This window comes from Coregonus lavaretus, assembly GCF_964263955.1.
Source record: "Coregonus lavaretus genome assembly, chromosome: 12".
NCBI classification, from domain to species: domain Eukaryota; kingdom Metazoa; phylum Chordata; class Actinopteri; order Salmoniformes; family Salmonidae; genus Coregonus; species Coregonus lavaretus.
Genome location: NC_139999.1, coordinates 11,864,119 through 11,889,909, shown reverse-complemented (window position 1 = coordinate 11,889,909; position 25,791 = coordinate 11,864,119). Strand labels below are relative to the sequence as shown.

Sequence of the window (25,791 nt, the reverse complement as noted above, 5' to 3'; positions counted from 1 at the left end):
GGTGTCTTTTATACTGATAACAAGTTCAAACAGGTGCCATTAATACAGGTAACGAGTGGAGGACAGAGGAGCCTCTTAAAGAAGACGTTACAGGTCTGTGAGAGCCTGAAATCTTGCTTGTTTGTAGGTGACCAAATACTTATTTTCCACCATAATTTGCAAATAAATTCATTAAAAATCCTACAATGTGATTTTCTGGATTTTTCCCCCTCATTTTGTCTGTCATAGTTGACGTGTACCTATGATGAAAATTACAGGCCTCTCTCATCTTTTTAAGTGGGAGAACTTGCACAATTGGTGGCTGACTAAATACTTTTTTTCCCCACTGTATATACGTGTTTGTGGAGTAATAAAACCCCTAATACGTATTCCTGCGCCTGTCTTCGAATCATTATACAACGTGACACAAAGCCAGTTGCTTTCTCCATTGTGATTTTGTCTTGTACTGTAGGACTGTATGTTGAGTTGAGACACCCCAATAATGCCCTAATTACTGATATGTGACTGACCAAATTTTCCCCACCCTGTCTTTTCAGAATGCGGGAGCGAGACCTACGGAGCGTGTGCAGAAGGGTGCTGCTGCTGGCTGTCTGTCTGGTGTCTCTCTGGGGACAGCTGACCCTCGCTTCGTCACACAGAAGTCACATAGGTACGTCAACACAATTACAGTAGATACTATATGCATCTCTATGGGCACGTCACACACATCCTCATCATAATGATGGTGTGTAATTACTGTCAGCAAATTGTGTAATAACTTAATACATATGTGCAATAACGTAAACTGTTCAACTATTATGGGGTAAATGCAAAGCACCTACTATGTAACAACATGTTATTACACAATACTTCATGTAAAGTATTTCCTATACAGTATGATGGATTTGATTTACATGGCTTAACATAGCTCTTCCACCAGGTTCTCAAAGCACTTGACATTGTATGGCTTTAGTAGCGTCCACCTAGGCGATGTCAGGCAGCCATTTTGGGCCAGAAAGATCCCCACAACACATTGCTATCAGCTATCAGCTATCACAGTGGAGAGGTGAGGATGTTCACAATGGTCAGGTGCTAGGATAATGTAGCCTACTGTAAAAGCAGTTGTATGGATTGGTTCTTCACTCCAACAGATCTCACTATAAAAGCAGTCATATGGATTGGTTATTTTCTCCAACAGATCTCACTATAAAAGCAGTCATATGGATTGGTTCTTTGCTCCAACAGATCTCACTGTAAAAGCAGTCATATGGATTGGTTCTTCACTCCAACAGATCTCACTATAAAAGCAGTCGTATGGATTGGTTCTTCACTCCAACAGATCTCACTATAAAAGCAGTCATATGGATTGGTTCTTTGCTCCAACAGATCTCACTGTAAAAGCAGTCATATGGATTGGTTCTTCGCTCCAACAGATCTCACTATAAAAGCAGTCATATGGATTGGTTCTTTGTTCCAACAGATCTCACTGTAAAAGCAGTCATATGGATTGGTTCTTCGCTCCAACAGATCTCACTATAAAAGCAGTCATATGGATTGGTTCTTCACTCCAACAGATCTCACTGTAAATAATTAGGGGACACTTATAAGTTGTGCGACACTCAAACGAGGAGAAGCTGATGAAATAGGGATGTAGGGTGCTCTGGGGTCACGTGTTGATCTTTTTGGCTTCAAACAAAATGCCAATATAACAAAACAACAACAGACATTTACAGCTTTAGGAGAACCGTTGAGAAGTTCAGAGTGATTTTAGTGGTGAGAGAGAGTGAGGGATCCCCAGGGCGAAAAGGTAGAAATTGTGACGTAACGTTGAAATAATTAGGTAATTTCACTGGGGGTGAACAGCGACACAACTAACGACAGCCGACTGGAGAGACGTCTCTGCATTAGACAAAACAACAACAACACTGGAACAGCAACACTGATCGCAGATGAAATGAAACCCTGGGCTACTAGAGACAGGTAATAGAGAAAATAGACTCCAAAAATACCTAAAGTTCAAAATGTTCTCATGATAAACACACTTGGGCACATTATTAGTTTACTAGTATCCAAGCGCCTGTAGTATGGCCACAAGCCATGTTCTTCTCCATAGAAGCGGGTGCACCATTATGCGGAGTGAGTGTGATTGATTTGGAAGAGATGGCCAGACCACACAGCCACTCGACAGCCCTGGAAAGTGGACTAGTTGCCAGTCACTGGTCTCTGAGGGCAGGGCCAACACTGAGGTAATCACAAGGCAGGTCCCGCAGCTCCAGAGGTCAAGCCAAGGTCTGCCCAATAAACAAACCTCTTTAGCACCGCTGTTTATTGAGGTGGGGGCCTCGCCAGAGCAATTGAACCTTTCACCGTAACCTGACGAGAGCACAGCCGAGCACATTAATAAGACTGCAAGCCCCCAGAGCACCATCCACATTCATTAGTTATAGTCATGAGAGGGAGGGAGGGAGGGAGGGAGGGAGGGGAGAGAGAGAGAGAAACCAGTTACTTTTATGCTGGTGTGATCTATACAACAGATTCATGAAATCGCTTGGTCAAAAGTCTGTCTGAATCACACACAACACATCAATCGTGTGGATGTCTTTCAATAGCTGTGTTTCATTCAAATAAAATCAAATAAAATGTTACTACGAGCAGATCCCTTTTTTTCTCTCATTTTGAAAACAGCAATCAGGCTCTCTCTGATTTGTTAGTCAGTCAGCAGCCCGATGGACAGATGCTGAAATGCAATGGAAAGGAAAACGGGCGTGAAAAACACATTGGCCAAGCTGATTGTGTGATGCAGTGTGACAGCTCTGCTTTTCTGGAGATGAAGTGCTCACACTCTGTTATATCTCACAGTGTAAGGGATTAAACCTCACTGCTCATAGATACTGTATAACTCTGAATCTCAAAATTAATTTGATTTTTTTTAAATGTGGTTGGTTTATGTTGGGTTTAAGGTTTAACTAACATCACATGAGACTGTGCAGATCTGCTTATGAGTTGAAATTGTGCAGTCAGTCCCCCTCATTTGCATTCCAGTGCCATATTTGCGTATTTACTCATGGTGAATACTTTCCAAAAACTGTGTGATACACTCTAATGGATCATTCTCACACTGGTTCTTATGCTCCATGGGATTCTTGTTTTTATACGCAGATATTCATTAGCATTTTAGTCAAATTCAATTACTATTCTTTCATATCATGAAGAGACAGTTCCTTTACAAATCAGAATGGATATTTAAAAGTGATTTTGGTTTGCTCATCATCACAACAGCAGATCATGGTGGTTTGGATACTTATGTCTTCTTTTGATGGGAGATTTGCATTTTTGAATTTGTACAGGAAGCTACTACCTGTCAGTCGCAGTGGTATCACCTGACACCCAACCACACGTGTTGTGTGACCAATGAGTAATTAACGATAATCTAACATCCATATTATAAGCACCATAAATGTTTTACTGAGAAAGGTCACATCGACAGAGACGTCGACCAATCACAAGGTGCAGAGGTAATTGTGTGAGCTGGAATATTCTTATGATTAGCATTATGTGAACCAGCCATGACTTGGCTCTGTCTAAACTTGCCTGTTTAGAATAGAAACCAAATATTTAAGTCAGCCAAGCCTATACCGATATTTACTATTTTCTTCTGTGTTGAAATGACCCATAACCTTTTCCTGCCTACAGCTTTTCCATTTAAAAAATCAAATCAAACAGTCACTGTAATGCATTTCCTGCTTCAATATTCCCCCTCTGAAAGAAATAGTATACCGTCAACTAACAGTGAGATAATGATATCAGACTGGTTCTGATTGACTGACTGATATCTGTACTCTGGATGCCATGTGGACGTTTGGGGAGCCTTGCAGATTTGTAACGGTGAACATCAAGTAGCCTGCAGCCAAAATAGGGTAGAGAGAACAGCATAGCTCTGGGACTAGTGCTGTCATTCTGCTGGGCAGCGGGCGGGCGGTGGCGGCAGAGCAGGTCATGTCCTCCCTAGGGACAGAGCTAAACGTGGTGGAGAAGACAGAGCAGTGTGTGTGTGTGTGTGTGTGTGTGTGTGTGTGTGTGTGTGTGTGTGTGTGTGTGTGTGTGTGTGTGTGTGTGTGTGTGTGTGTGGCCCATGTCAATAGATTGGGATGAGGAGATAAAATGAGGAGATGTAGATGTGGGGCCTGTTTGAAATGCACTGCTGGGTGACAGACAGGGGAGGGGGTCAGGTCAGGTGGCTCTGTTTCCTAGTGGCAGACCATTGAGATTAGTCCCATGCTATAGACCTCTCTGAATGGCAGCTGGTTATATGAGCTGGGAGGATGTGAGGTATGATGCAGTGTTTATCCATGAAGGATTTCATATGTAGACTGCAGTATATTGTTGTTGTTCTTCTTCTGTGCTTTGTGAGGTGTTTAGGAACGTTGCCACATTAGGTAAATGTTTTATCGTGTAAAAGGTTGAGTCATAACAGAAAGACACATGAGTAGATTTGCTTGACACTAAACAATTTCTTACAGGCACTGTTTGGTTTGTATGAACGACAACAACTCTATCGTACAAGAGCGGTTACTACTGTAGTTATCAGGTAAAGTGTGGTTTGGTTAGGCCCCCTGCTGTGGCCCAGCGGTTCACACATCTCCGCAGTGATAACTCTCTTTTGTCCTACTCCAATTAGGGTTCCAATAGAAAGCCATTATCCCACACCACATTGGGAGCTAGTTACTTACCTCTAACTACCCTGTAACTCAAAAGAAACCTGGTGGTTTTTAGACTTTATAGAAATGAGGGACGGGGTTGAGAGCCTCGATCTTCAATTCGATGATAATGAATTTGCAGTGAGGATGAATGCAATTAGCAGAGGAGTGCTAACAGCGTAGCAGTAATTGGGTCTACACTGAGAGCCTTGCCCTTACAATTGGAACCCCTTTTAAGTTTAGTCAATTGTGTTGTTGTTAACTGGAAACGCCTGGTTGAGGCTGAGCACCGAGGATATCACCTTCCAAATTGGCCACCGTCCCATTCTTTTGCATTCCTCAAAGAAATGTAACACTCTGTGGAATTTCTAATGCCTTGAATAATTTAGAGCAATAAATATGCCAATGATGGGCATTATATACTATAAAGATTATATGTTGGTAATGTGTCAAAGTGAGGATTATGGTTCAGAACACGTTCCTCTTGGTTGTGTGTGATTAGCTCGGGATTGAGCTGAAATATTCAGCCCAGGTAGGCTATATATGTAGGCCTATGTATGTGCTAGTTACAGGGAGCATGGTTAGTACATGGGGAAAGATAATGAGTTATGTCAGTTCAATATATCTTTCTAATTTTCTCTTGGTGATTGAAAACATTTCTTCAAGCGCTCATTAAGATTATGATATTTCTATAGAGAGGGTGAGTAACATTTCAAAGAAAGTATGAACATTTGACAGAAGTTCATGGATATTTCTGTTATCCTTGACATCATGATTCTAATAAAATGTGGTGAGTGATGATTGGTTCAAGTCGCTTCATGGTGAGCTATGATTGGCTCATACCACTTCCTGGAAGACATTTTATTTCTAAGGCCTATTCAATCTAAAGTAGCAGCTAATGGGGATCCAAATAAATACACCATCGTACAACATATCTCTTCCATTCCATCTGGGTAATATGTTTACGGGCTCTTTATTGTGATTATGCTTTATTTCCCTCCCACAGCGAGGCATAGCTTAGCATCTGACTGAATGTTTCAAATAGCTTAGCATCTGACTGAAAGTTTCAAATAGCTTAGCATCTGACTGAATGTTTCAAATAGCTTAGCATCTGACTGAAAGTTTCAAATAGCTTAGCATCTGACTGAAAGTTTCAAATAGCTTAGCATCTGACTGAAAGTTTCAAATAGCTTAGCATCTGACTGAAAGTTTCAAATAGCTTAGCATCTGACTGAAAGTTTCAAATAGCTTAGCATCTGACTGAAAGTTTCAAATAGCTTAGCATCTGACTGAAAGTTTCAAATAGCTTAGCATCTGACTGAATGTTTCAAATAGCTTAGCATCTGACTGAATGTTTCAAATAGCTTAGCATCTGACTGAATGTTTCAAATAGCTTAGTATCTGACTGAATGTTTCAAATAGCTTAGCATCTGACTGAATGTTTCAAATAGCTTAGCATCTGACTGAATGTTTCAAATAGCTTAGCATCTGACTGAATGTTTCAAATAGCTTAGCATCTGACTGAACGTTTCAAGTAGCTTAGCATCTGACCTAATGTTTCAAATAGCTTAGGATCTGACTGAATGTTTCAAATAGCTTAGCATCTGACCTAATGTTTCAAATAGCTTAGGATCTGATTGAATGTTTCAAATAGCTGAGCATCTGACTGAATGTTTCAAATAAATTAGCATCTGACTGAATGTTTCAAATAGCTTAGCATCTGACTGAATGTTTCAAATAGCTTAGCATCTGACTGAATGTTTGAAATAGCTTAGCATCTGGCTGAATGTTTCAAGTAGCTTAGCATCTGACTGAATGTTTCAAATAGCTTAGCATCTGACCGAATGTTTCAAATAGCTTAGCATCTGACCTAATGTTTCAAATAGCTTAGGATCTAACTGAATGTTTCAAATAGCTTAGCATCTGACCTAATGTTTCAAATAGCTTAGCATCTGATTGAATGTTTCAAATAGCTTAGCATCTGACTGAATGTTTCAAGTAGCTTAGCATCTGACTGAATGTTTCAAATAGCTTAGCATCTGACTGAATGTTTCAAACAGCATAGTATCTGACTGAATGTTTCAAATAGCTTAGCATCTGGCTGAACGTTTCAAGTAGCTTAGCATCTGACCTAATGTTTCAAATAGCTTAGGATCTGACTGAATGTTTCAAATAGCTTAGCATCTGACCTAATGCTTCAAATAGCTTAGGATCTGATTGAATGTTTCAAATAGCTGAGCATCTGACTGAATGTTTCAAGTAGCTTAGCATCTGACTGAATGTTTCAAATAGCTTAGCATCTGACTGAATGTTTCAAACAGCATAGTATCTGATGAATGTTTCAAATAGCTTAGCATCTGACTGAACGTTTCAAATAGCTTAGCATCTGACTGAATGTTTCAAATAGCCTACCATCGGAGTGTTTTGTCACAGTGCTATCCCAACATGGCTGAGAATAATTCAGGCATGTCCTATTCTAAACGCTAATTCCGATGCTGTTATTACTGTTGCAGATTGATGGCCCCCGATTGTAAATTAAATAAATGTGCTTTAATAACTGTCCTTTGAAGTGCAGTACGATAATATAAATCCTTCCAGACATTTACCAGTGCTCATTCCCAGCCAAGCAACATTGAACAGGGTTTTCAGTGAGAGAACCCCGACTCTTCTTCCAATCCTTTCTTTCCAGCCATGTTACGATACACCCTACTAGCTGTCCACCAGGGGCTGAATCGTGGCTGAATAAAGTGAAATATAAGCTTCTGAAATTCAGTCTATCAATCACCTCTCCATCTCTCAGCTGTGCTCCATGTCTCCTCTACCTCCCGGCTTGCATCTCTCTGCTAGAATGAAGTGCAGCACAGCACAGCACAGTGTCCACATCGAACCCATAAAAACACTATCAAGGCTGAGCAGCAAGTTTTATGTGAATGGAGCATAAAATATAATGGGTGGGACTGCTGGAGAGTTTCCTGAAATGGCTTTTTTTTTAAAGGTCTCTTGACATTGGTCTGCAGTGTGAGCTATTAGGGAAAGGCACATATTGTGAGTTGAGAGAAAATTGTCAGGTCGTATTCACCTTGACCTGGGGGTGACTATAGCAACTCAGCAGCTGGGCACTACAGGTTGGTTGGTGAATACCCAAATCCAATGTTCTCCAAGGCAATCCACTATTTAGTATGAGAACGAAAATTACTGCACATAATATAGGTAATATTCCACCTTTGGTCATAAGTGGATTTCTAAACATATATATGCAGCCTGTTCAACTGATTCTATCTACAGTAGCTATACTCAGATATAAAGACATCTGTCAGTATTCAAATCATAATTCCCTTATTGTAGCCGACTGGAGATAGAACTGGAAATGTTTGCCACTCTGACGCGGCAAACAAGGACCTTATCCCCCCTTTGTTGCTCCACAGCTCTGGGTGTCTTCTGACATTCTGGGTGTCTCCTGACATTCTGGTTGTCCTCTGACATTCTGGATGTCTTCTGACATTCTGGGTGTCTCCTGACATTCTGGGTGTCTTCTGACATTCTGGATGTCTTCTGACATTCTGGGTGTCTCCTGACATTCTGGGTGTCTCCTGACATTCTGGATGTCTTCTGACATTCTGCCTGTCAATCAACCCTGAGAGTGGAGCATTAGCACAATTGGTTTAAGATTATTATTATTTTTAAACACTTTGAGAGAGGAGACTGCAACCCATTTAGAGGTGACATGACGGCTCTCTGACAGATAACGAGTATGTGTGGCGTGTGAGATGAGAGAATATAGAAATGAACAGGATGCTGCTGCGCTATACACTATGATCTCTCTACTGCTATGGTCTCTTGGAGGGTTGTCACCACTCTGCAGACGACAAGAGTGAGAAGGAGAGCTAAGGCCATTGCTGTTGGGGATAGTTTGAGAGAAAGCATATCTGTTTTATGGTAATGAACCAGAGAGAGGATTAATAATGGTTAATAACATTGTATAACATGTTATAATACCGATAATAAGCTTTGGTGAATGGAACTAAATTATAATGCCAATGTGTGATAGAGTAGATTCGCCAAATAGTAAGTGTCTGTGCAATGCTGCAATGCAGACTATAAACAAACCCTGGGAGAATGTGCATGTACTGCAGAATAGCTCTTGACGTTACAACAATAAAGAACAGCAGTGTATGTCTGCCGTTCCCAAGTTTACACAGTAGTTATTGATTCTTCCAAGGAAAAGGAGCTTCACAATCAGAAACACCTCTACTCACCAACACAGTGGATTTCGAGGCATACGATGCTCTCGGAGCCAAGGTTGAGTAATGTTCTCCAGTCCTGCATTTACAACGACTGGCAAGTGTCTGGCTTGTGACTGAGGGTGTCATGATACAGTTGATGTTGCAGTGATGGTCAAGTAAGGCGTACTCATCTGTCTGAAGTCCATAGTTTATGGCTTCTGTATAGTATGATATTATATCCTCTATATTTGCTCCTTGTTGCTTGAAGAGCACCTTACAGAGCACCTTATAGAGCACCTTACAGAGCACCTTACAGAGCACCTTATATAGCACCTTTTTAATTTTTTAATTTTTTTATTTTACCTTTATTTAACTAGGCAAGTCAGTTAAGAACAAATTCTTATTTACAATGACGGCCTACACCGGCCAAACCCGGACGACGCTGGGCCAATTGTGTGCCGCCCTATGGGACTCCCAATCACGGCCGGTTATGATACAGCCTGGAAACGAACCAGGGGGTTCGCCTCAAGCACTGAGATGCAGTGCCTTAGACCACTGTGCCACTCGGGAGCCCACCTTATAGAGCACCTTATAGAGTACCATATAGCTGAGGATGTTTCTCATTAGGCCTTATGCCACTTTACAATAGTTTAGTACTATTCCTGTGCAACAAACAAATCCATGGAAAAACTGTGGAAGTCTGTATAAAGTCAGTCTTCCATAGTTTTATTTGTTGCACAGGAATAGTACTAACCTACCGTAAAGTGGCATAAGGCCTACTGAGAAACATACTCAGAGACACTTTGGCGTCTGTGGAGCTTTCTCTAGCCTGTCTCTGTGATGTGGGCTTATTTCCTGGGCACAACCGAGTGTGATTGTCGAGCTCAGCAGGTTTACAGCAGGAGAGATATGAGTCAATCTCTTCAGAATACCGTAAGCCAATTAAGCACAACTCTTCTGAGACTTACTCCTCAGGAAGCTTGAGGGAAGAATGTATCAGGGAACCAATATTTATATGCCTGCTTTATACGCAATAACATGATAGAGGTGGAAAAAAATAACTCTGCTATCTCTTTTTCATATTCCTCCTTCATCTAGTCCATACATCTCTCCCTCCTTCACCTAGTCCATACATCTCTCCTTCACCTAGTCCATACATCTCTCCCTCCTTCACCTAGTCCATACATCTCTCCCTCCTTCACCAAGTCCATACATCTCTCCTTCATCTAGTCCATACATCTCTCCCTCCTTCACCTAGTCCATACATCTCTCCCTCCTTCACCTAGTCCATACATCTCTCCCTCCTTCACCTAGTCCATACATCTCTCCCTCCTTCACCTAGTCCATACATCTCTCCCTCCTTCACCTAGTCCATACATCTCTCCCTCCTTCACCTAGTCCATACATCTCTCCCTCCTTCAATTAGTCCATACATCTCTCCCTCCTTCACATAGCCCAGGGTTCTTCAATTCCGGTCCTGGAGGGCCGAAACACTTCTGTTTTTTATTTCTACCTGGTAGTTAATTGCACTCACCTGGTGTCCCAGGTCTGAATTAGCCCCTGATTAGAAGGAGAGGATGAAAAACAGAGGTGTTTCGGCCCTCCAGGACCAGAATTGAAGAACCCTGACATAGCCCATACATCTCTCCCTCCTTCACCTAGTCCATACATCTCTCCCTCCTTCACCAAGTCCATACATCTCTCCCTCCTTCACCTAGTCCATACATCTCTCCCTCCTTCACATAGTATATACATCTCTCCCTCCTTCACCTAGTCCATACATCTCTCCCTCCTTCACCTAGTCCATACATCTCTCTCTCCTTCACCTAGTCCATACATCTCTCCCTCCTTCACATAGTATATACATCTCTCCCTCCTTCACATAGTATATACATCTCTCCCTCCTTCACATAGTCCATACATCTCTCCCTCCTTCACCTAGTCCATACATATCTCCCTCCTTCACCTAGTCCATACATCTCTCCCTCCTCCTCTCTCCATCCTCCCTTTCTTTCTCTCTTTGCAAATGTTTTCCAATGTTATGAGAACCTTAGGATTGATCCCAGGTATTACATCACTGCTTTGACTATTGACAATAAAATATGTAGCAGACAGACAGTCATATACTCAGCATTTAGTGGCTGTACTGTACAGCACCATCTCTCCTTAGTGTTAAATGGTCCATGAGCAGCTTGAGCATACAATCTAGTCGTCATTTATTCATGGTGTGTTTCTATTGTCAACCTGTTTTCCTGGCTGCTGTGGTCTGGGCCAACGCCCGCTCGTTACTCTGTTGACAGTGTTGTGATTTAGCCCCTCCCCAGAGCAGCAGGAACAGGAAATGAGGTTAAGGACATTTTGTTTTCTTCCTTTACTGGTTCAAAAAAGGAGTCAGTGAAGCTAAACCAGAGGCTTGGCTCCATTCGTGCCTCAGTGGACAGAGAAGTTAGTTTCCTGTCTGTCAGGGAGATACAAACACGGACTATTGCAGTCAACAACACGGTCAGGAAACAACCTTTACATTTGTGACGTTAATTCAACTTGAACATTATAGATCAGCCTACTAGCTAAGCCTCCCTGATAGTGTGACCCAGTGTGAGTGTGTTTGAGCTCTGTTCACGCGCAGCCCAGATGGTCAGGTTGGTTTTCTCATTAGTTCATACCCGTTTCATAAGTGACTGGCTGTAAATTGCTGTGGCGGTGACTAGTTAATTGGGTTGTCTCTCTCTCTCTCTCGCTCTATCTATCTATCTAAAAAGCTTTTTATGCCCTCAGCAGTGTCCGTGAGTGAGTAATAATAACCGTGAGGATGTGCTGGGGCACATGCAGCTTATCATGACTACAGGATTAGATCAAACTGTGCAAAACACAGTAGTCCTAACTGAATGGGTCTTGTTTGAGGTTATACTGTAGCTTCTACAGTGCTCTAACCCTCTTTAACCTTGTTTCAGTTAAGCCTTTGTATCTATTGAAGATTTCTGCAGTAAAAAGCCAGTGGATGCTTTAAAAGCCTAAAGGCATTTAAAACCCCCCTCTCTCATGTTGCCTTATTGTAAGCCCTATGTCAGTGTCAGTGAGCCAATAGATATGATATACAGAACTGTGCTTAAAACAACCCTCAACGATCGCTGCACATTGATCAGACTGAGGTTGTTAGTTAGAGTTCTCTCCAGGGTTGTTGCAGTGGTGAAGGCTGATGTGATGGCAGAACACTGTGTCCTCTCCTTCTCCTCCTTGTGCTAGACTGAACTGCTGAGTCTGATGCACACTGTCAGAAGGGTACAGTTAGAAGGCAGTCTTACTCTCTGTCTGAGGTGCATCTGAAGTAGATGACGGTTGAAGAATATTCCTCTAGAATGCTTTTGAGCCCCTTAGTGTTGCAAAATTCCCAAGTTTTCCAAAAGTCATGATTGGATGATTTCAGATTTCCTGCTTATTGCCTCCTGATTCTGTGAATCTTCCAATCGGGCTTTCTGGAAAACCTGTGAATTTTGGGAAAGCTTCCAGAATTGTGCCGCCTTAGAGCCCATTCTAGTAAGGGCCTGGGAAACATGTCAGCTCTGGTACATACTGAACAGTCATTTATTCACCTCCTGATTGAACCTTGGTCATGGAGAGGTGGCATGGTAAATGGTTAGTACTACCCAAGATCATTGGGACGTCCCTACTCCCATAACCCTTACCTAACCCTAATCCTTACCTTAACCATAAAATGTAAACTTCAATGGGGTAGGGGCGTCCCAAGGATCCCAGATAGCATGGACCCATGGTAAATGTTGACCAAAAGCAGCATGTTTGCTTAGGTTTCACTGAAGATTTTCCATGATTGCCATTATTTTATGATGTGTGTGTGCCATTTTTCTGTGTTATTATCACTTAGTATGACTGACAAGTTAAAAGATACATTTATTTTATCAAGGATGTTGTATGAACTGAAATTCTAATATTCACAGCGATGCAGTTTTCATGGCTATTGGGTTCAATGCGGAATTCTCTTTATTTTCTGCTGTGGCTTGACTTTCTCTACCTCTTTGTCAGTGTTTTGTATACTGCGCAAAACAAACGCCTGAGACACTTTCTGGAGAACACAGGGTGTATCAAGACAAGTGACTGCCACACTGCAATGCTAATTTCCCCATGAACAGAAATCATAAATAAACTGACAGGAAATTTGGCTATTTATTTCCATTAGTTTTTGTTTGTTATTTGTCATCATGTTAGCAAACTATTGATGAAAAATATGACAGCAACTATATTTTTGAGCAGGGAAATTTGAGTTGATATTTCTTTTTTGTTTCAGAGGCTACATGCAGACTGACTATGCAAAGTTTTATTTTTAAATGGCCCATAGCCTCCATGAAATGTCACATTTCTATTTTTCTATATTAGATGTTTCCACCAATCATTATCATATATTAATTGAAAACAAACATATTCCTGAGAAGCAAATAGCTTTCGACAAGTGTTAGTTCCATCTCCAAACCTAAAAATTGCCTTGTGTCTGGAATTGCTTGTCAACAGAAATCTATCAGCATCATTTACATTTTGTTAGAGCTGTTTGAATATATTACAGAATATTTGAATATTATTTTTTACCACAAAACTAGCCACAAATACTATAATGTACTATTTTTTGTCTACTTTTTGTACTGGATTCATTTAATTACACAAGCATTCAGCAATACAGTATGCAGTTATTTATAACATTAAATGTGTATGACAGTCAAGAACATTTGCAAACTACAGGTCCACTGGGTAGATTATTTTAAAAACTAAAACATTGTGTGTGTGTGTGTGTGTGTGTGTGTGTGTGTGTGTGTGTGTGTGTGTGTGTGTGTGTGTGTGTGTGTGTGTGCTATTCAATAAGAAAATATTCTGAATTTATTGCTACAGATTGAATTTATGCATTCAAGCTGTGCCTTTAAAAGCAAAGCTCCCCATGCTGTAATACTATGAGACCATCTGAAAAACATACTCATTAGCTGCTTCTTGCCTCCACTAGATTTATCAGTGTTTCTCTCCTCTATGACTCATCAAAGCTCTAAATAACTGCTGGATGCATGTTGGCACTTATCAATCAGGGATCAATTAATATGATTGCAGAGAGGAGCTCTGTGCTTAAAGTGCTATTGATTGCTCGGAGGTCCGGACCTCACGCCAGTCCTCATTAGTGTTGCCTGCAACCCTGCTCCTCTCTCCTTCCTGCTGACGTGGGTGCTGGCTGATTCTAACTGATGACAATCCTAAATGACGTGCTTTAAGTGAAACGTATTGATCACAGGTGTTGGGAGCCATTTGGCCAGCTGTCTGGACGAGCACAGCTGGACAACACTGCAAGACGAAGAGGAGGAGACGCTTCTATCTAGCTGGCACATTGAGACATTATCCTGGCTATACTATTAGTACTGTGCATCCTCTCCATTGATCTCAAAGAGATCCTAAAGAGCCTGGTGGTACACTATATATACAAAAGTATGTGGACACCCCTTCAAATTATTATTATTATTATTATTATTATTATTATTATATATTTTTGTAGGTAAGTTGACTATCTGGGGAATAGTTACAGGGGAAAGGAGGGGGGATGAATGAGCCAGTGGATTCGGCTATTTCAGCAACACCCATTGCTGACAGATCTATAAAATTGAGCACACAGCCATGCAGTCTCCATAGACAAACATTTGCAGTAGAATGGCCTTACTGAAGAGCTCAGTGACTTTCAACGTGGCACCGTCATAGAATGCCACCTTCCCAACAAGTCAGTTCATCAAATGTCTGCCCTGCTAGAGCTGCCCCAGTGAACTGTAAGTGCTGTTATTGTGAATTGGAAATGTCTAGGAACAACAACGGCTCATCCGCAGCGAAGTGGTAGGCCACACAAGCTCACAGAACGGGACCGCCGAGTGCTGAAGCGCATAGCGTGTAAAAATCGTCTGTCCTCAGTTGCATCACTAACTACCAAGTTCCAAACTACCTCTGGAAGCAACGTCAGCACAACAACTGTTCCTAGGGAGCTTCATGAAATGGGTTTCCATGGCCAAGCAGCCGCACACAAGCCTAACATCACCACACGCAATGCCAAGCGTCGGCTGGAGTGGTGTAAAGCTCGCCACCATTGGACTCTGGAGCAGTGGTCCATACAGAAATGGTTTGTTGAGATCGGTGTGGAAGAACTTGACTGGCCTGCACAGAGCCCTGACCGCAACCCCATAGAACACCTTTGGGATGAATTGGAACGCCGACTGCGAGCCAGACCTAATCGCCCAACATCAGTGCCCAACCTCACTAATGCTCTTGTGGCTGAATGGAAGCAAGCCCCTGCAGCAATGTTCTCCCAAGGTCAGCAGGCTGAGGATATAGGGTGAGGGTATAGGCTTATGGTATAGCAGTCAGCCGGCTTATGGCCTTTTTTGTTGTTGTGTGTAGTTACTAGCCAAGGCTCGCCACACCCCTCACATCCCCCCTGTAACACACACCCTGATCTCCCTCACCTCACCCCCTACCCCATCCCCACCGTGCACACAGCTTGGTGTGGGGTTTGACTCAGTCGTTTTCACAGGTTCCTCTCCTCACAGCTCTGGGTGCATGCTGCCAACTGCACCTTAATGATTAAACCCACCCAGTCTTCCAGCTAGCCAGCCCAGAGCCAACCCTGTACTGGAGCTCTGTTGATCTGTTGCGCTGGCTCTCCTCCTCTCAGACCACAAATACCCTGGTGGGCGTGCTGGGGGTGGAGGAGCAGCCGATGAACCGGGTGACTTGGCAAAGCTAGCCTTGCAGGGCTAGCGGACGTGGCAGCTCGGTTTGGAGGTTGAGGCGTTGAAGCAGTCATTTCTCTGCGGTAGAATGCTCTGTACTTTTTAGTGAACAAGTTGATCAAATTATTATGGAGAAATCACAGGCAGCTATTATTATGATATTTCACAGTTCTCTGAATCTATTGCGTGTTCTCAAATTCTCCTCTTGATCACATAGCAGATAATTTCCTTCAACTCTGACATTGGATTGTTCTGTTTATCTCCCAGTATAACAGAGTGACTGAGTGTCACAGAGCTTTACTAGACCATTATTGATTACCTATCAGTCACACACAGCTATCTCCCCCTCTTCAAAAAAGTTTGAATACTCAATTTGAGCAATTGAAACTGTGACCCAGGGGTGTGCCTGTGGCTTAAAGATAATCACATCACAGACGAAGACCCTCACCTGTGTTTGCATCAGTAAGGTTGTGTTGGCTGGAAAGCACTCAATCACCAATTGTTAACTGGCCTTTTGTTGGAATGTGAATGGCCCCTTATTGATTGGAAGCAAAATGTTTTTAATGTTGTAGATGAGATTTTTGGATTGCTCACTAATGACAAGATGGAGGCCCATTTTCAATCTATTTTCAATTCAGGTCCCAAATTGAAAATCTTTACAGACGAAATTAAGGCTGATCTGAAAATAACACTGAAACTTTTAATCGTTAATTCTCCACTGACAATGATGTGTAAATAACTAAAGAATTACACATAGGCCTACTAAGACGAAAGGTCATGAATATAAAATAGACACAAATTGATTTTTTATTTAATCTAAAAAGACAACTGTGTACATGAAGGATATAGTCACCCGCAGTGAACAATTATTCCAAATATTAAAAGGCTCATTTTGTAAATGGTATAACACAGGTCATACTGTTATTGATGTAAACTCAATTGACACAATAATTCTGTAGTCTTTCAATCCACGATTCCTTACATCAAAGGAGGCATTTAAAAACACACCATCGACAACGTATTTCTGCTAACGTTGCTGTGAATTGATGCATTCCTAGTTCAATCATCTCCACTGTCTCCATTTTATACTTGGAATTAATAATTCAGCACCAATCTATATGGGGTATTTTTAATATGAGGTTATCACTTACTTCATGAAGCAATTACTATATTGTCCATGTTCTCACCACTGAAGTTGTGGCCCTCTCAGCTTTTAAAGAAGGATTTTCCCTATGCATAATTCATCAGTTGCAGGAAAGAAAAGGCCCCCTACGTGGAGAACAATTTAAGCATGAAAGTACATGAGAGATGTATCTGTGCAGTGAGCTGCAGGTCAGCTATATAGAGGTCCCTGGCTGGTAGGTTGTAATACACTTCCTCCTCCCCACTCTCCTCTGGCTTTTTTAAAGGCCATTTAAGGTCAGGAGGGGTATTCCCAATCAAGATACGCATTGCTTTAGTTGGATTAGACTCTGAAGGGTACATACTAGGATATGTCTTATAGACTCGGTAGGGTGCATGCAAAGATATGTCTTATAGACTCGGTAGGGTACATACAAAGATATGTCTTATAGACTCGGTAGGGTACATACAAAGATATGTCTTATAGACTCGGTAGGGTACATACAAAGATATGTCTTATAGACTCGGTAGGGTACATACAAAGATATGTCTTATAGACTCGGTAGGGTACATACAAAGATATGTCTTATAGACTCGGTAGGGTACATACAAAGATATGTCTTAGACTCTGTAGGGTACATACAAAGATATGTCTTATAGACTCGGTAGGGTACATACAAAGATATGTCTTATAGACTCGGTAGGGTACATACAAAGATATGTCTTATAGACTCGGTAGGGTACATACAAAGATATGTCTTAGACTCTGTAGGGTACATACAAAGATATGTCTTATAGACTCGGTAGGGTACAGTCTTTGTCTGTCTCCCCATATCCCTCAAATTCAGAAATGGACCTCAAAGCCAGTTCCACTGCTTTTTTTCAATCTTCCCCTCTAATCAGGGACTGATTTAAACAGGTGGGTGTAATTATTTATCAGGTAGAACAGAAAACCAGCAGGCTCAGGCCCTCATAGGGAAATATTTGAATACCCCTACATGTAGTGCCCTATTCTGACCAGAGCCCTATGTGGCAGCCCTATGTGACAGTTCAAACCTGGGCCAAACATACAAAGTGCACTAATGAGGATAGGGTCATTTAATATATGTCCTTACAGACACAGCTGTAGCCTACAGTATGTGGTCTGCAGGAGCTGGAGTGTTGAACATGATTCTAACATGGAACCACCTCTGTTTGTGTTTGCAGTGCATGTCAAAGCAGGGACCTGTGAAGTGACCGCCGCCCACCGCTGCTGCAACAAGAACAAGATCGAGGAGAGATCCCAGACGGTCAAATGTTCCTGCTTCCCTGGACAGGTTGCCGGGACAACAAGAGCGGCTCCATCTTGTGTGGACGGTACGGTCGTTGTTGTTGTTTCTTTATTGACAGGATTAACACCACTGTAAGATGCAGTATATTGTACCAACATTGGTCTTGTGTCACTTAGAAATAGTGTTGTTTCAAAAGATTTTTTTTCTCCTCGAAATTTCAACATTTGTGACCCGTTTAAGAAGCTAGGCGTATTCGCACATCACTACTTCACAGGAGAGGCATTTTAACGTAAAAAAAATATATATATTATTTTGCAGTAATTCCTTCTGGAACATGTGAACTTTCATGTGCCTTAATAGCAAGCTTGTATGCCATCTGTAAATATGAATAAAATTCTTAAATTCTGAGCCTAGTTGGTTTAGCCACGGAAAAATACAGGAACCTTCCTGCTATCCATTATTGGCTGAGATAATGGATGGGCTGGACATGCCGAGAGATGAGTTCGGAATGACCCAAAACACACAGCCAAGGCAACAAAGGAGTGGCTCAAGAAGAGGCACATTACGGTCCTGGAGTGACCTAGCCAGTCTCCAGACCTTAATCCCATAGAAAATATGTGGAGGGAGCTGAAGGTTTGAGCTGCCAAATGTCAGCCTCGAAACCTTAATAACTAAGAGAAGATCTGCAAAGAGGAGTGCAACAAAATCTTTCCTGAGATGTGTGCAAACCTGGTGGCCAACTACAAGAAACGTCTGACCTCTGTGATTGCCAACAAGGGTTTTGCCACCAAGGACTAAGTCATGTTTTGTAGAGGGGTCAAATACTTATTTCCCTCATTAAAATGCAAATCAATTTATAACATTTTTGACATGCGTTTTTCTGGATTTTTTTGTTGTTATTCTGTCTCTCACTGTTTAAATAAACCTACCATTAAAATTATAGACTGATCATGTCTTTGTCAGTGGGCAAACATACAAAATCAGCAGGGGATCAAATACTTTTTTTCCTCACTGTACATGTCTAAACAAAAGACTCCACTATGCAAGTAATCATTTCACTTAACTGTTTACACCTTCTGTATCCTGTGCATGTGACAAATTAACATAGATTTGATATAATAAAGTGTGTGTTTACCGGAGACCGTAATATGAATAACAACATGACCTGCACCAAAGTCAGATTAGGATATTGGCCAAGGACTAAATAAAGTGTATTTTTACTACTACTTTTTGCTACTACTTTCACCACTTTTAGTCTTGAAAGCTTTGGTTGTTTACTACACTACCGTATTCACTCTGTTTAGCACATGGCCTCACATTTGAATCCTTAAAGAGATGGGTGGGGCGAAGGCTTAAGAGGAACAATGCTGAATGGGTGTAGACAAAGAAGAGCTCTCCAGTAGGTGTACCAAAAATGTCATGGGTCATTTTCTAAAAAGTGGGGTTACAAGTTTATCAACTTTCAAAGCAGACTTACTTTTCCGTTGTTCCTCAACTACAGTGTATGATATACCATTTTCTAGCTCGGAGTCTCTACTTTTATCCAATGTAGAAAATACAATTTCAAATTTTGATATATAGGACCGAATCCAGGTGATGGGTCACATTTTTTATTATTATTATTATTATTATTATTATTATTATTATTATTATTATTATTATTATTATTATTATTTAGGGTAAGATATTTTCTTCTACTGATCAATCTACTGATCAATCTAACCATTTAATTGGTAAAGAGCACTTCAGAGCAATTGTCTCAGAGCATTCTGTTTGTGATCTGTTTGGGATATTTCAAACCGACCCAGTCATCTTCTTATTGAGCCAGCCATTTGCTGTCTATGTGCTGTCTGTCTGCTGTCTGTCTGCTGGACTATGAGACACTAAGGCCTGGGGATCTGCTGCACTGGCTCACTGAAGTAGAGAGGGGGGCAGGTAATTTAATATCATGTCCACAGTGGCCCCTCCGACAGGTGAATCGATCCCTGTCCTGTGTTCTGTACTGTAATGGCTCTGACAGGGGCTTCCTCCCATCTTGACACTGCTTGCTGAAGCATTATAAGTCTCAAGGGAAGCCTTACCCCCTACAGGCCTCCTTAGAGGCAGCTGTAGACCTTGGAGCTCTGCTCCTCTCCCACCTCCACCACACCGCTCTGTTTATTCCCCTCCTGCCACTGTGTTCATCGGTTTGACATTGACCCACACCCTGTAATACACTTCAGCCAGGCAGCCAGCCAGCCAGTCAGCTCGCAGTCATGGAGGATCTCTCACTACTCTACTGTCAGTCATGGAGGATCTCTCACTACTCTACTGTCAGTCATGGAGGATCTCTCACTACTCTACTGTCAGTCATGGAGGATCTCTCACTACTCTACTGTCAGTCATGGAGGATCTCTCACTACTCTACTGTCAGTCATGGAGGATCTCTCACTACTCTACTGTCAGTCATGGAGGATCTCTCACTACTCTACTGTTAGTCATGGAGGATCTCTCACTACTCTACTGTCAGTCATGGAGGATCTCTCACTACTCTACTGTCAGTCATGGAGGATCTCTCACTACTCTACTGTCAGTCATGGAGGATCTCTCACTACTCTACTGTCAGTCATGGAGGATCTCTCACTACTCTACTGTCAGTCATGGAGGATCTCTCACTACTCTACTGTCAGTCATGGAGGGTCTCTCATTACTCTACTGTCAGTCATGGAGGATCTCTCACTACTCTACTGTCAGTCATGGAGGATCTCTCACTACTCTACTGTCAGTCATGGAGGATCTCTCACTACTCTACTGTCAGTCATGGAGGATCTCTCACTACTCTACTGTCAGTCATGGAGGATCTCTCACTACTCTACTGTCAGTCATGGAGGATCTCTCATTACTATACTGTCAGTCATGGATGATCTCTCACTACTCTACTGTCAGTCATGGAGGATCTCTCACTACTCTACTGTCAGTCATGGAGGATCTCTCACTACTCTACTGTCAGTCATGGAGGATCTCTCACTACTCTACTGTCAGTCATGGAGGATCTCTCACTACTCTACTGTCAGTCATGGAGGATCTCTCACTACTCTACTGTCAGTCATGGATGATCTCTCACTACTCTACTGTCAGTCATGGAGGATCTCTCATTACTATACTGTCAGTCATGGATGATCTCTCACTACTCTACTGTCAGTCATGGAGGATCTCTCACTACTCTACTGTCAGTCATGGAGGATCTCTCACTACTCTACTGTCAGTCATGGAGGATCTCTCACTACTCTACTGTCAGTCATGGAGGATCTCTCATTACTCTACTGTCAGTCATGGAGGATCTCTCACTACTCTACTGTCAGTCATGGAGGATCTCTCACTACTCTACTGTCAGTCATGGGGGATCTCTCACTACTCTACTGTCAGTCATGGAGGATCTCTCACTACTCTACTGTCAGTCATGGAGGATCTCTCATTACTCTACTGTTAGTCATGGAGGATCTCTCACTACTCTACTGTCAGTCATGGAGGATCTCTCACTACTCTACTGTTAGTCATGGAGGATCTCTCACTACTCTACTGTCAGTCATGGATGATCTCTCACTACTCTACTGTCAGTCATGGAGGATCTCTCATTACTCTACTGTTAGTCATGGAGGATCTCTCACTACTCTACTGTCAGTCATGGAGGATCTCTCATTACTCTACTGTTAGTCATGGAGGATCTCTCACTACTCTACTGTCAGTCATGGAGGATCTCTCACTACTCTACTGTTAGTCATGGAGGATCTCTCACTACTCTACTGTCAGTCATGGAGGATCTCTCACTACTCTACTGTCAGTCATGGAGGATCTCTCACTACTCTACTGTTAGTCATGGAGGATCTCTCACTACTCTACTGTCAGTCATGGAGGATCTCTCACTACTCTACTGTCAGTCATGGAGGATCTCTCACTACTCTACTGTCAGTCATGGAGGATCTCTCACTACTCTACTGTCAGTCATGGAGGATCTCTCACTACTCTACTGTCAGTCATGGAGGATCTCTCACTACTCTACTGTCAGTCATGGAGGATCTCTCACTACTCTACTGTTAGTCATGGAGGATCTCTCGCTACTCTACTGTCAGTCATGGAGGATCTCTCATTACTCTACTGTCAGTCATGGAGGATCTCTCACTACTCTACTGTTAGTCATGGAGGATCTCTCACTACTCTACTGTCAGTCATGGAGGATCTCTCATTACTCTACTGTCAGTCATGGATCAAAATACCTTCCATTCACACTCACTGACATGTTTGTAGAAACATATATTTTTTTGTTGGTTCAGTTGTTACAGCAGTCTACTAGTGGATGTGTCTTTTCACCGTCTTGTAAAGGTCACGCACAAACCGCTTGTGTTCCTCTCTCTTTGCCTCTTGCAGCATCCATAGTTGCCCAGAAGTGGTGGTGTCAGATGCATCCATGTATGGATGGGGAGGAGTGTAAAGTGTTGCCTGATCTGAAAGGCTGGAGCTGCAGTACTGGAAACAAAGTCAAGACGACGAAGGTGGGTGCATAATGTAACCAAATGCATCACATGTACTGTTACACACACACACACGCACACACACAAACGTACACAAACACACACACACACACAAACAAACGTACAATTTTGTTCCTTCTAAAGTCCAACATGACGTAGAATTTTCATGAAGTAAAGGTGTTGATTGGTCCTCTACATAGCCAACTGTAATCACCTACTGGTTGTGTGTCTGTACCTGTAAGGACCAATACATTAAAAGTTCATAAGATCAAAAATGCTCAATTCTGCTGAGATACTGTCAAATATGTGTATGTTGAAGGAGCAGTATCTAGAGGTTGCAGTGAGAGACCCACGCACACACACTTTTCCACTTGCTTTCTTTTATCTATAAAACTCTCTTACAAAAACTCCAGCCGGACCTCACATCAGTGGTTCCCAACCTTTTTCGGTTACTGTACCACCAACTGAATTTTGCTCTGCCCAGAGTACCCCTGATTTACCCCCTAATGTGCATTTTACCAGTAGGCCTATGGCCTCATGAGTCTTCTCAAGTACTCCCTGTGGATAGGCCAAGTACCCCCAGGGGTCCTAGTACCCCTGGTTGGGAACCACTGCCTCACATCCTTAAGGGGATGGCCTTAATTCAGGGATGGCTACCTCTGGAAATCCCTTTGGTGTCCTCAGAGTTGGGTAAATCTGCTTTTAGTTTCCTTCCACCAATGTGTAGAACAACCTACAGAGTTCCCTACAACTTGATGTTCTGGTCCCTATTGGGCAATTCAAAATGTTAATTGAGGACCTCCTTGCTGAGGAATGTGATTGTTTTTCTTGAATATTTTAATTATATTGTATTTAATTTGACATTGTATTTTAGGTTATTTTGTAAATTGTGTATATGCAGGGCTCCCTTGTAAAATAGACCTTTGTCTCAATGGTGACTCCCATTCAGATAAAGGTCAAATAAATATTTACCCATTTTTATTTTTATTTTCATATGAAAAGTGTCATTCTGAAGTACGTATGACAGTTTGACAGCAGGCTGGTGATAAAGATGAACAATAATCATCTTGAAATAGAAAATGCAAGTCTATGGCTAAGACGACTGTATATCCCAGCTCCTACAGCTGCTGAAAACATGCCCACCTAGGAAAGCCAACATTATCCTTAAAGGCCCAGTGCAGTCAAAATTCAGTTTTATATCATATTGTACAACAGCTGTTGATACTAACACTGTAAAAGTCGGTAAACATTTGATCAGTGTTAATTCCTGATAGTTGCTGGTTGAAAATGCAATCTACACAGCACCTTCTAATCAGCAGGTTTGCATGGGCGGGAGTTTTGGCTTTCCATGGTGACATCACCATGCTGTAAATTGGTTAATAGACCAATAACAAAGAGAGTTCCAAACATCTCTGCCAATAACAGCTAGTTTTCAGTTTTCCCCTTCCCACTCAGATCCAGACAGTCATAGCACAATTATTGCTTGCTATTTTAATGGCAATAATTTACAGTAAGGTACTTAATTGTTACCCAGAAATTATTAGAAATTGATATAAAACGGCTGCATTGGGCCTTTAAACATCTCTGCCTGCCTGCCAGCCTGCCTGCCTCTCTGCCTGCCTGCCTATCGGTGTACAGAGAACTCTTGCGCTTCCATCTGACCCACTTGCATTTGGCAATGGGATAAGAGAACAGGCTTGGGTTGGGGCCTGCCTTTGAAAAAATCTGAGTAGTCTTGGATGTAACTTCAAACGTCAGCAAGGAAACAAAACAGGCAAAAAAATAGAAAAATCCCTCAACAACAAAGAAACAGCCTGTGAAGAAACTGAGCCGTGGAGGTGGATGCGGTGGATGTTCAGAGCGGGATAGGGTGACTTCCAGAGGTTATGTGTGTCTGTGTTTGGGGTGGGGGTGGGGGAGGAAGGGGATGTGTGTGACACAGTGGGCCCAGAGCCATCTATCACAGCCTGGTGTTTGACTCACCAAACGCCTGTACTTGAGCTGCCTTCTCCATTATTCATTGTGTGGAGGGCCTGGGTGAGGCAGGTTAATAATGTATACCCCCTCTCACAGAGGCAGGCAGGCAGGCAGGCAGGCAGGCAGGCAGGCAGGCAGGCGGGCAGGCAGGCAGGCAGGCAGGCAGGCAGGCAGGCAGGCAGGCAGAGATGAAGGGATGCAGGCAGAGAGGCAGGCAGAGATGCAGGCAGAAAGAGAGGCAGGCAGGCAGAGATACAGGCAGGCAGAGAGGCAGGCAGAGATGCAGGCAGGCAGAGAGGCAGGCAGAGAGGCAGGCAGAGATGCAGGCAGGCAGAGATACAGGCAGGCAGAGAGGCAGGCAGAGATGCAGGCAGGCAGAGAGGCAGGCAGAGAGGCAGGCAGAGATGCAGGCAGGCAGACATGTAGGCAGGCAGAGAGGCAGGCAGAGATGCAGGCAGGCAGAAAGACAGGCAGAGATGCAGGCAGACAGAGAGGCAGGCAGAGAGGCAGGCAGAGATGCAGGCAGGCAGAGTGGCAGGATGCAGGCAGGCAGAGATGCAGGCAGGCAGAGAGGCAGGATGCAGGCAGAGAGGCAGGATGCAGGCAGAGAGACAGGCAGGCAGAGAGGCAGGATGCAGGCAGAGAGGCAGGATGCAGGCAGAGATGCAGGCAGGCAGAGAGGCAGGCAGAGATGCAGGCAGGCAGAGAGGCAGGATGCAGGCAGAGAGAAAGGCAGGCAGAGATGCAGGCAGACAGAGAGGCAGGCAGGCAGAGAGGCAGGATGCAGGCAGAGAGACAGGCAGGCAGCCTGGGGTGCAGGTGACTGCTACACTACAGTAGGGCTTGACAGAAGCTCAGTCTGTTTGATTTGGAGACCCTGAGGGCTTCCTTCCATGTTGCCCACCACCACCATCCCCACGGAGAGACAGTGGGAGAGGGACACCATACACCCATAAACTAGACTAGGGGGCTCAGTGACATGTTTTCGCCAAGGACTTAGCTACACGGTTCTGTAAACAGGTGACATCTGTGAAGATTGATTATGGGCTCAATTCAATGGAACCTGCATTGTGGTATTTAAAGGGTGACTGAACTTCCTGATTTGGCCTCATTGAAGTTTTGGTTCATTAAGAAATGCTAGCGGCCATGACTGAATTCAAACGTCAGTTGGTTTGGGGCTGTGTTTTGATGTAGGTGTGTGTGTTCACAGGTGAGAAGAGTTTGCCAAATTATTTAGCTAAAGAGTCAGCTAGTGT

At 42.8% G+C, this 25,791-nt stretch overlaps 1 protein-coding gene across 1 annotated transcript in view; it reads left to right on the top strand.

The window, feature by feature from the left end:
• Nucleotides 1–537: 537 nt before the first annotated feature.
• Nucleotides 538–25,791, top strand: part of LOC311138237 (chemokine-like protein TAFA-2) — a gene marked incomplete at its 5' end in the record, with an annotated part of 38,060 nt that continues 12,806 nt past the window's right edge. Inside the window, 3 exons of the mRNA XM_084172911.1 lie at nt 538–649; nt 17,986–18,135; nt 22,455–22,579. Of these exons, the coding sequence (XP_084029037.1) occupies nt 538–649; nt 17,986–18,135; nt 22,455–22,579 (387 nt within the window). The remainder of the gene's footprint in view (nt 650–17,985; nt 18,136–22,454; nt 22,580–25,791) is intronic.